This window comes from Megascapheus bottae, chromosome 11 (genome assembly GCF_031878675.1).
Source record: "Megascapheus bottae isolate mThoBot1 chromosome 11, mThoBot2.hap1, whole genome shotgun sequence".
NCBI lineage: Eukaryota > Metazoa > Chordata > Mammalia > Rodentia > Geomyidae > Megascapheus > Megascapheus bottae.
The window spans coordinates 53,262,571-53,274,890 of NC_143519.1; the positions used below are offsets into that span (position 1 = coordinate 53,262,571).

Genomic DNA, 12,320 nt, shown 5'->3' on the forward strand with positions numbered 1-12,320 from the left:
AGCTCCTAGTTTTAGGTCAAATCTTCTTCCCTTAGAGGTTCTGAATTCTGGCCCACAGGGTTTTCTGTATGTTGCTTATAATATTTCTGAGCCAGTGGCTGCTTTTCACAGCAACTGCCAAAGCTGCTCTATGCTCTTCTGACTGTCTCTGAAGAAAGTCACCGCTTTGCTTTCATCATTGGGCCCCATTCCTCCTGTCCCTCTTTGCTAAGCTGCAAAAAACATGGTTCAAATGTTCAGAGTTCGATGTAAAGACAAGAACATCAACAAGAAAACATCTAAAACTCTGTGGTGCTGGATGTCTCTGACTCTAGATGACAACCTGAATTTGTTTTGCTCTAGCTACGATGCCAGCACCATCCATTAGGCAGCTGGCTTAAACCCCAAGTATTTGGATAAGTAGATATGAGACTGAGGTTTGAAAAAACCTGTTTTCCCCCCTTATCCTAATATTCAGCCAAGATGATAAAATCATGTACAAAAGTGAGTTGTGTTTTTAAAAATGATTATACAGAAGTTCTGTTAACTTGTTATGTAAAATCATGATCCTTCCAGAGTAAGGAAGTAAGCAAGTAAGCCAGGTACTTAGCACTTAGCTTTCTAATATTTATTGAAATATTAGCTAGTGGACTGAGTTAGTATTCAATAACTGGAATAATTAGATCATAAGTTTTTCTAATGGAATCAGTATACAGCCAGTGACTCTTCAAAAACACAATGAATGAAAAGGAATGAGAACATATACACTGAATAGTTACCATTGCTTACATTTAAAAAGCAGAAACAAAAAGTGCAAGGCAAAGTCTTTGTCTTGCACCTTATTTCTTGTTAGTTTCTTTCTGTCTGTCTGTCCACCTGTGTTTCCTAAGCAACACCTTTTGTCCTGTCTTTATTTTTTCCTTTTTATTGATTGTGTGCCTGTGTGCACACACCAATAATAGAGTTTACATTCAGGCTTTCTCACTCTCTTTTTTCACTTAAGACTGGTGCTCTAACCCTTACACCACTGCTACAATTCTGTCTGCTAATTGTTTTTGAAACAGGGTTTTACATTCTGCTCTGGAGCACACTGGGCACAATCTACCTTTATTAGGCTTCCTGGTAGCTAACCTAATGCCACCACAATGTCCAGCTCTTCATTGAGAAGGGGAGGGAGAGTCTCATGAATTTTTTTTTTTTTCCTGCTTGGGATGGTATCAAACTGTATACCAACAATTTTAGCTGCACAAGTAGCTAGGATGACAGGTGTAATGCCCCGTTTTTTTCTTCTAGTTTTTAAAGAAGCTACCTCATTAAACAATCTACCATACATTGTCAAAAACTGCAGCTCATGTCACTATATATCATAATTAAGATGTATTACCAAAGTGAAAAGTTCAACTAAAATACCAAGTTACTTACAGCAGCAAACCACCTTGCAAATGAGGGGTAGGCATCCCTAACCATGCTTCTTGAGGTTACTAGTTTCTGGTTCAGCTAATCCCTTAATGATATACCCAGAGGACCAGAGCACACAGGCACTTGGGGACACACCCACCTCCCGTGCCCTTCGGAAACCCACTAAACCCAAAGCAACAGGAATGGAAGAAATGGCTGATACTCAGGAAGCTGAGATTTGAGGATCACACTGCAGAGCCAGCCTGGCAGGAAAGCTTGAGACTTTTCTTTCCAAAGTGGCTCAAGTGGTCGAGAGCAAGGCTTGGGGGGGGGGGGGGGGGAGGAAGCCAAAGAACAGTGCTCTGGCCCTGAATACAGACCCAGACCTGGTGTGCTCCCAAACCCTGCTTGCCACACACACAAAAAGAGAGGAGATGACGGTGGATACATGGCCCCAGGAGAAGAGAAGCCTGGAAGTAGCTAATGGCTGTCCTCAAGGATGCTTAAGAAGCAGAAGCTTCAAATGTCCTTTGCCAGGAAGGGTGCAGGCAAGGCTAGCAAGTAAGTCTCTGACCACCTATGTAAGGTTTTCCCCTCCCTACCTGATTCTGTAAATTCTGTGTCCAGAGCTCCCTGGAAGGGGAGAAAGGATTTCCCTTTGGAAAAAGGGGCCAATCAAAGGGGTAAGGGAGGTGGGAGTTTTTCCTCACATGACCTAGCTAGTTTAACCTAGAATGAAATTCACCAGTGAGCCAGACTCTGCCCACGCACACAGATCTTTATGAGCATTTCAGTGCCACGACAAAGGCACTAAGAACTTTTTCTCAGAGCTGGGGTGTTGGTGGCTCATGCATGTAATCCTGGATATTCAGGAGCAAGAGATCTAAGGACCACAGTCCAAAGTCAACCCAGTCAAGGAAGTTTGTTGAGACTCATCTCCAATTAACTATCAAAAAGCCAGAAATGGCACTGTGGCTCAAAAGTGCTTGAGCAGTATCCCTAAGCACTAAAGCTCAGGGACAAAACCCAGGTTGAGTTCAAGCCCCAGAACTGGGACCAAAAAAACCCCTGTGGTCCACAGAAACAATTAAATGGATGAAATGTCAGAGTTTTCAGTAAGTGAGACAAGAATTCAGTTAAAAAAATCATACTGAAAGCCAAAGCAATTAACAATTGGTAGATTAACAATTTGGTGGCAGAAGTAAAAATTGAAGGAAATAAAATGAAAGGAATCTCCTCTGAAGACCAAAATGTCAAATTAAGGACCAACAGGAAAATTCTACATTTGTTCACAAGAGAGAACAGAAGAAATAGGGAGAAGACAAGACTGAAGAATATACATACATAAAGATGCTCAGAAAACTGGATATCCATATGCAAAAGGGAGAAAAAAATGACACCCTTGTCACACATCCTATAGTAAAAGTACCTAAAAGTTAACCAAAGAGTTCTACCATCAGAAGAAAACAGAAGATTATGTAACATTAGTCTGGGTGTTTTAGATTTAACCCTAAATGGACAGGCAAGAAGAACGACAAAATAGCCACATCAAGAGAAAAAGGTACTAAACTGAAAAGGAATCAAATTCACAGGGTGAATGGCTAGGGGTAAGTTTTGGATAGGGAGGAAATGCCTTGAGGCCACATATCTGTGAAGAGGCTAATACTCAAAACACACAAGAAACTCAAGTCCATAGAAAGCCAGCCAAGACTTAGATTACAAGCCAGCAAGGGACCTGCAGACATGTTTCAACAGAAAACAAACAGGAGCTTGCTTATAAACTCAGTACTGAGGACGGCTAGTTTGAGTTAGCCTGGGCTACAGTCAGACCTTGCCTCAACAAACAAATAAAACTCACTTGTGAAAGCTCATTTCCATTTGTTAGAACAGCTATTTTCAAAAAAAAAAAAAAAAAGGAAATAAGTACTGGAAAAAAAGGGAAAGAGAGGGAAGCCTTACACTCTGCTAGTGTAAACTAACACCATCATTACAGAAAACAATTGTAGAGATTTCTCAAAAAACTAAAAGGAGAATTTCCAAAGGATCTACTAACCCGTTTTGGAATCTTTACCTGGAAGGAATGAATGTATGAAACCAGGACGTCAGGGGATGTTTGTTCTATGTTCACTGTGATATTATGCCTAATAGTCAAGTTGTAAAAAATTAACCTCAGTGTTCATCAGTGGATAAACCATACACACACACACGCACACATGCACAGAGGAATATTACTCAGTCTTTAAAAATAAATTCTGTCATTAGAAAAGAAACACAGAACTGGACTCAGTGGCTCACGCCTGTAAGGTTCAAGGTGCAAGCCAGCCCAGGCACAAAAGGACCTGAGACTCTTATCTCCAATTAACCTCTAGAAAATGGGAAGTGGGCTTGGCTTAAGGGTAGGACAGTAGCCTTGAGCTGAAGAGCTCAGGGACAGCAGCCAGGCCGAGTTCAAGTCCTATGACCCACAAAAAGAAAAAGAAAAGAAACACAGATGAAACTGGAGAATAGCATGCTAAATGAAATAAAGCTAGATAGGCTTCATGATGTCATTTATGTGTGCTATCTAAAACAACTGATTTAGAAGTAGAGTGTCAAATGAAGGTTATTACCAGTAGCTGGGAATTGAGGGAAATAGGAAATGGGGACGGGGAGTAAAATTTTTTTTTTGAGATCTACTGCACAATTTAGAAAATATATTTAATAATATATATTACGCAATTAAAAAATAGCTTGGTAGTGCTGGGTATGTTAGTACACATCTGTAACCCTAGCACTTGAGATGAGGACTTCAAAACTAGCCTTGTTGCAAAGCAAACAAACAAGACCACTTTATGACATGGCCGTAAGAGTAATAGGAGAGAAAAGGAGTAGACAATGAGACCGAGATGGTGACAACAAACCACTTGTCCAAGCAAAGGTAAGATGCAGAAAGAAGGAGACACAGGCCCAGCATGGGAGGGCGGGGATGATGGAGAGGATGGGAAAAACGTGATTAAGAGGAAAAGGCCATTTGTTGTCTTTAATGTACTATGTTATCTCTCAACTCTTTTGCTGTCCCTTGGTTATCTCATAGTTACAGTATCTCACTTTGTTATCTGATCTATTGGATATATTTGTATTTGGTTATTTGAAATTGGATAGGGAAGGGGGAAAACCAAGATAGGGGGGTGGGGGGAGGGTAATGGGGACCAAGACATGTGAAAGGGTATCAATGTATGTGAATTAATGCACCTTCTATCTGGCAAATATCATGTAACCCTTTTATTAATTACAATAAAAAATATAAAAAATTAAAAAATTAAAAAAAAAGAGGAAAAGGCCAAAAAAGCCAGAGAGAAGAGAAATAGAATAGCCTAAGTTTTGCAGGTAGAAGAGGTCAGAAGTTAGAACTCTGGCCTGGCATTTCCTATCAGGAAGGAGAGGGATGCAGAGACAACAGGTCATTTTTCTGTTCCATGGTTTTGTGCTCTTCTTTTTTCAAAGAGTAATGGATATTTTCCTCTTCTCATTTGATATTATCTGACTAAGGTGAACATGTAACTTTAAAAGCACACGTCAAATTCGAGTGTTGTCTAAACAAGATCCAAGCAGTCAAGCAGGGATTGTTTACAAACCTGTGTTGGCTTTGTTTGCATCTGGACACTCATGATGAAGACACAGGGCTGCTGCCCATTACAGGGAGATCAAACAGACCAGGCACCACCCGGCAGCAAGAAACCTACCAGCGTTCAATGTGCAGAGAGGAGAATGTCCGGGAAGCTGCTTCTCGAGTTAGTAATTTGAACCCACACTGTGTGTCCCTGATTCCTTTGACACAAAGGAACCACACCAGAAAGTGGAACCCGTACATGAGAAGGGTACGGAAGTAAGAACGCTGAAACAAAGACAAAACAGAAATGACTTTTCCATTTCCTGTCAGGGGATTCTGAAATCTTCACCTGCTCTAGACAGGGCATTTCCTAGTTCATCCACGGGCCCATCTGACTCGTGGGCACCCATATTCCACTGGCTTCACAGGCCAGGGGCAAGGTTAATGTACAGAACCTTCACCGACAACCTCCCTACCCCCCACGGGGGCTGAGCCAGACAGGCTCTACCCCAGGGTTCAGACACTTCAGCCTAGTGAGAGGAAACAAGTGTCTTTACTATGAGCGAGGCCATGTCAGCCACATACAGACATTATACCCCTTTGTCCTGCATACACTTCAGTTGCACAAGAGTTTCCAGAACGGACTACCAAAAGAAAAAAAGATGTGAATCTGGTATGTGATACCTCACTTGTAAGAACACTGGTAGAAGAGGGATAGGAGAGTACATATAACAAAAGTTATACCCTGGAAAAACCCACTCTCTAGCCAGGAATAAGCAAATACATTGAAAGACTCAGTGCTGTAACACTTAGAATATTAAATCAAAGTAGGTTTTGAGCCTGTCTGAAAATTCAATGCTGTTACAAGTACTTACTGTTGATAATATCAAGAAATAATATTCCATTGCTCATTAAACATTTCAGACTTTAAATAAAAGATTATTAATTAAATTGGAGACTTTCATAATGAAAATTTTCAAAACAAAGAAGCTGAGAATGGTGGCACCTGCGTGTATTTCCAGTTAATGGTAGAGGCAAGGGAAGGACTATGATGAACTTGAGATCAACCAGGACAAAGTACCTCAATAACAAACCGACTACCCTAAAACAGAATTTAAAACAAATGGGCTGAGGGTGGGGCGGGGGAGGGTGGCTCAAGGGTTAGAGTATTAGCCTAGACACCCTAGAGACAGTTTCCAGTACATACACAAAAAGGCAAATTAAATAAAAACAGATTCTCTTAAAATGCTCTATAATTAAGGTGAACGCTGTGTTATTTATAGTCAGCCTACTAAGGGTCTATGTGGAAGTTGGTATGTCTCACTACAGAATAGGGTACCTTTTCTACCTTTGCCATTGTTGTTGTTGTTAAGTGCTTGTAGTGGGACTTGAACTCAGGGTGTGGGTGTTCTCCTTTAGCTTTTTCTCTGAAGGCTGGCATTCTACCACTTGAGCCATGCCTCCATGTCTGGTTTTTTGATGGTTAACTGGAGATGAGTCTTACAACTTTGCTGCATGGGTTGGCTTTGAACCGTGATTCTTAGCTCTCACCCTCCTGAGTAGCTAGATTACAAGTGTGAGCCACCAGTACACACCAGTCCTTTGTTTTACACAGGGATGGTCCCATGGCTTGCCTAGCATCACAGAATATACACAGCAACATCGCAGCACATGGGAGAAAAGCTGCAGGTGACCTCGTGAGTTGTTTCCACGCTCCCCTTGCTAGCCTACTGGAAGGAGTGACAGTGCCCATCCCACAGTTGTAGTCAGCATGAAGCAAGGTTATGTTCAAGGTAGCAGCCAAAGGCAATAGAAACTCAGCAGTGGCTTCATAAGGGATGCTGAGGGCAGGCTTTCTTCACTCTCCTGGCTAACACTTTGTGTGACAGGCCAGGAGGGGAGCAGAACACAAAGAAAAAGAAGTGACCTAGTGCTCCCCAATTATCACCTAGCACCATTAGTTATGATGTGCTTTAAGCATGTCTTTCCTCTCTAGGTGGAAAGAGCGGAAAGCTCATATAAATTATTTTGGGAATCTCACAATGGCTTGCTCAGGTCTTTCCATATAAAATGTTCCCAGAAATCCTGAAAACCTCCTAACCTCCAAAAAAAGCACTTATCGCTTCAGGGAGAACAAAAAGAAATAAAAAACTAGAAAAATAACATCTGTAAACTTTTATTTTATTTTTTTGCCAGTCCTGGGGCTTGAACTCAGGGCCTAAGTACTGTTCTGGAGCTTTGTGTTCAAGGCTAGTGCTCTACCACTTGAACCACAGTGCTACTTCTAGCTTTTTCTGAGTAGTTTATTGGAAATAAGAGTCTCATGTCCATACCCTTGTCTTGGAGATATAAACATAACTACATAGACATAAAAATATATGATAGGATATATATTCTATAGACATAGTTATATTATATAAATTGATATGTATCTATGACATACAAACCTTCAGCTTAATTTAATTACGTTCTAAAATCTAAGTGCCAGTGATTATTTGAAATATGTTTAAAAATAAAAATTCTCGGGCCTCTCTGTGTTGTTAGGATTACAGACGTGAGCCACTGACACCTGGCTGTATTCTTGCATGCTTTTCAGTGTGATTTTAAGGAGCTTATTTGTTAGCAAGTGAAAATATTGACAAGTGCTTTTGCTTGAATGTTAATAGTCTTAATATATTTTGTTTTAGAATAATAGTTACTTGTACTTCTAACATATGTAAAAGTATAGCAATTCAGGTAAAACACAACAAGAAGATCTTGTTTCCATTTAAAAACACAAAATACCTAAAAATCTAGAGGATACTTAAGATAGATTAACTTTGCTAAAAGAAGCTAATGAAGTCATGGAGCAGCATTATGTAAACTTCTGAAAGCATGAAGGAAAAAGCCACTCACTGATTCAGTATTAACAAAGCCATCGCCACAGTTTATAGCATATAAACAAAGAATTAAGGTGACATGGAAAGCTGACCCAGTAATTCAATTGTCTTAAACAACCAAAAAACTTGGTAATCTTAGCTACTCAGGAGACTGAGACTTGCAGACCCAGATTCAAAGCCAAAGCAAGAAAGCAATATCCACCAGACTCCATCTCAACTTAACTAGGGGAAAAAAAGGCAGAATAGAGATGCAGCTCAAATGGTAGAGTCACAGCTGTGATCAAGAGCGTTGAGGGCTGGGAGCATGACTGAGTGGTAGAGTGCTTGCCTAGTATGCACAAAGACCTGGGTTCAATTCGCTGGTACCACCTATAGAAAAAAGCCAGAAGTGGTGCTGTAGCCAGAAGTGGTAGAGCTTTAGCCTTGAGAAAGTCCAAGGACAGCACTCAGACCCTGAGTTCCAGCCCAGGACTGGAAAAAAACAATGAGGTAAGATGTATGGATTTGGACAAGTCTCCTGGGTGGCAGTTACCAAAAGCACTGGCCTAACAATTGCTGCCCTCTACTGGCTGGTGCAGAGGAGGTGCGCTGGATACCTGAAGCACCCAATCCAAGCTTTAGAGGTGGAGGGAAGAAGAAAAAAAAAAGAATCACAAGATAGATTCCTTCATGACTGGTAATGAGGCAAACAAGACTTGGACCACTGACTTGTGTAAATATTATTTCTAGAAAAAGTTCAATTTTCAGAACTGATGCAAGTTCCAAAGTTTTTGTTTGTTTTTGGTTGGTCATGGTGCTTGAATTCTGGGCCTGAGCACTAAGTTCTTAAGCTTAAGGCTAGTGCTCTACCACTTGAGCCATAGCGCCACTTCCAGTTTCCTGGTGGCTAACTGGAGATAAGTCTCACAGACTTCCATGCCCAGGCTGGCTTTGACCAGCGATCCTCAGATCTCAGTCTCCTGAGTACTAGGATTACAGATGTGAGCCACTCGAGCCCGGCCCCAGAGTTTTTATTATCATCAGTTTTATTGCTTGCTTAGCTTATTTCATGTGGGGGTCAGAGCTATTATTAGAATTTAGCATTTTAGTTTCTGTGGTTTATTTTGTTTTGTTTTAGTTTTTTTTTTGGTACAGGTACTGGAACTTGAAATTTTGGCTTTGCGCTCTTGCTGAGTGTGCGTTGTTAGTCAACTTTAGCACTTGAAAGCCATTCTGGTTTTTTGCTGCTTAACTGGAGAGAAGAGTCTCATGAACTTCCACGCCCAGGCTGACTTTGAACCATGATCCTCAGATCTCAGCCTTCTGAGTAGTTAGGATTACAGGTGTGAGCCACTGGCATCACTTTCTAGTGTTTTATAAGGACAGATAATGTGCTAAATATCTTGCACATACACTTTCTCTTCTCTATCCCTTGTACATCCAAGAAACATACAAAGCTGGGCAAGTTAGAAAGTCTGTTTTTAATTTCTAAAAGTGTGAGATTCTATATGGCTAATACTATCACTGTGCGTTTATATGGCAGACAGAATATTAGACTAAATGTTGAAATAACTTCGAAGAAGTGGAAAGACTAGGTTTCCCCATTTAGGCATAATCCTTAAGAGAATGTGGGACTCTGCCTCCAGTAAATTTGAAAAAAAAAAGTCAGAACCTACTTTTATGTTATTTGAGAATCATTGAGAAGGAAAGTTCATTTTTTTACTCCAATGCCTTGCAAAGTCTGATAAGCGTAAAGGTGACCTGAAAGCTCCAAACCACGGACTCCAGGCTGCACTGGAACTGGAGTGACCTATCAGGTCAGCATCAGGAAATCTTTCCTTCCCAATGAGGTGCTTGTTGATGGACAGCCATAATCCTAGCTACTCAGGAGGCTGAGATCAGATAGTCACAGCTCCAAACCATGAGACACTTAGTTTTCACTAACCAGCAAAAAAAAAAAAACTGGACCTGAAGCTGGGGCTCAAGTGGTAGAGTACCAGCTTTGAGCAAGAAAGCTGAGACAGTGCCCACGCCCAGAGATAAAGTACAGGCACACATAAAAGGTAATTGCGGCCATACATTGAACAATACCACTTTATTCTCCAATCCATATGTTAGTCTAATGGATAGACCACTGATAGATACTTTTTGTTCTTGCTACATGAGACCTGTATTTTAGTGTGAAAACTACAATTTAAGCCATAAAACAATGGCACAGAATTATTCTCCATAAGACAGATTCTTTTCAAGGTTCCTAGCTTGTCTATGACAGGCTACAAAAGGAAGAATTTGGAGTCTTCAGTGATTTATTTGTATCTTTCTAAAAGCACTCAGGATTTGTTAAATTTTATAAAAAGTGTTTTTCTAAGGAAACACAAAAACAAAATATATAAACTTTGAATGAAGCTCAAAATATAGTCTGATTATCCCTTAGTCAAAAGCTTGGAATGAGGAATGTTTCAGTTTGGATGTTTTCCAGATTTTGAGATATTTTGCATATGTACAAGAGATAGTTTTGGGGATGGGAACCAACTCCAAATATGAAATGCATTTAGGTTTTAGGTTTCATCTACATCCTAGCTATATCAACTGAAGGTAATTTATGTAGCGTTGTTAATAATTATGTACGTAAGGGGGCTGGGAGTTTGGCTTAGTGGTATAGTGCTTGCCTAGCATGCATGAAGACCAGGGTTTGATTCCTCAGTACCACATATATAGAAATGCCAAAAGTGGTGCTGTGTCTCAAGTGGTAGAGCCCTAGCCTGGAGAAAAGCCCCAAGGACAGTGCTCAGGCCCTGAACTAAAAGGCCAGGACTGGCAAAAACAAAAAACAAAACAAAACAAAAAAATAAATAATAATTATGTGTATGAAACGAAGTTTCATAATGTGAAATTTTCAACATATGGCAGTTTCAGATTTTGGATGTTAGGATTACGAATGCTCAACTGTAGAGCACAAAACTATGCCAATATGAGAAGCACAAAAGGCAAATCGAGTGTTCAACAACATATCATTAGGAAAAGTTTGCCTGACATAGTATAAATGAATGGGAAACCCTCTGAAGAACTGCTTACATCCTAAGGCAAAATGAAATCTGTATCTTCTCTGTATTCTCCCAAAAGAAAATTAACTTTGAAAATCTTTCAAGGAAGATTAAAGGAGGCTGAGGAAGACCGTACGTTAAAGAGAATAAACTTTCCCTTGACAAACAGAAATGTGGATGGGGAAGAAGGTCAAAGACTCAAGCCAGCTGGTGAAGTCTCACCTGAGCAACTGACTCTTTCTCCAAATGAGCTCGAGACCCACAGGCAATGGCCATATGATCCTAAGGAAAAAAAGCAGCGAAACAGCTTTTTAGTATAAAGCATCACTTATAAATACTTATTTTTAATGTAATTGTCTTATGCTTAGACATGTTACAAAACAACTCCTGAAACAACAAAGAAAATCTATTTAAAGGGCTTATTTAGGACTTCAAACTATCTACAGTGTTAAGAAGCTTAAACACTGAAGAAAATGGAAGTGGTGCTGTAGCTCAAGCAGTAGAATGCTAACCTTGAACACAAAGAGGCCCAGGGATAGCACTTAGGCCCCAAGATCATGCCCCACAACCACCAACAGTGAATACCAGAACATGATCCAGATACAGTGACCATTTAAGTAAATATTAGAATTCATCTTGCACATGGAAAAGAAAGAACACGTAAGGAACATATAAGATAAGGCAGCACAAAGCTGGGCACTGCTGAAAACCTGCACTGCCAGCACTCAGGAGGCTCGGGCAGGAGGAGCTCCAATTCAGAGCCAGTTTGGGCTATGCAGCCACTGAATCCCAGGCCAGCCAACCCAGGGACAATATTGACAATTTATACCACAGATAGAAGATTAACTTCTAAAATGCGGAGAGGGCTTCTACACACTGTTCTAAAAAGTACCCAATAATTCAATTTAGAAAGACCAATTCTCTGAACATGGAGTTCATAAAGAGGAAATGAAAAGAGCTCTTCCAATAACTGAACAGCCTGGGAGTTAAACTTACACTAACAGCAATGCAAACAAACCCAATCACCGTCTCCCACACTGCCTGCACTTTCCCTATGGAAAACTCTTATCAGAATTATACCAACACTAAACTAAACCCAGCTGTCTCAACCAGCTTCCTAACAAATACAGATACTTGCATATGGATAAAGTGACTTTCGTTCAAGGTTATTATTTCAGAAATTCATGCCTGTCTACCCAAAGGGCCTGGCTAAAAGCTGTGAAAGAAGTTTCAATTTCCAATGACATTGTTCAGTATATATGGTGCGGTGCCTGCCCTTGGTTAGCCTCAAACCTCCAGCCTCTGAATCTCAGTTCCTGAGTAGCTAAGCCCACAGTGCTTATTTAAAGAAACCACACATTAGCTGGATATGGTAGCTCATGCCTATAATCCCAGCTACCCAGGAGGCTGAATCTGAGGATCATGGTTCAAAGCCAGCCTGAACACTAAAGT

The 12,320-nt window shown here is 40.5% G+C and overlaps 1 protein-coding gene across 4 annotated transcripts in view; it reads right to left on the reverse strand.

The window, feature by feature from the left end:
- The window catches only part of Alg5 (ALG5 dolichyl-phosphate beta-glucosyltransferase), a 28,239-nt gene that overhangs the window by 3,579 nt on the left and 12,340 nt on the right, over positions 1-12,320 (reverse strand). For all 4 annotated transcript variants that reach the window (XM_090342275.1, XM_090342278.1, XM_090342280.1 and 1 more), the window contains 2 exons: positions 11,091-11,150; positions 5,100-5,251 (listed from right to left, as the gene is read on the reverse strand). In XM_090342275.1, the coding sequence (XP_090198401.1) occupies positions 5,100-5,251; positions 11,091-11,150 (212 nt within the window). The remainder of the gene's footprint in view (positions 1-5,099; positions 5,252-11,090; positions 11,151-12,320) is intronic.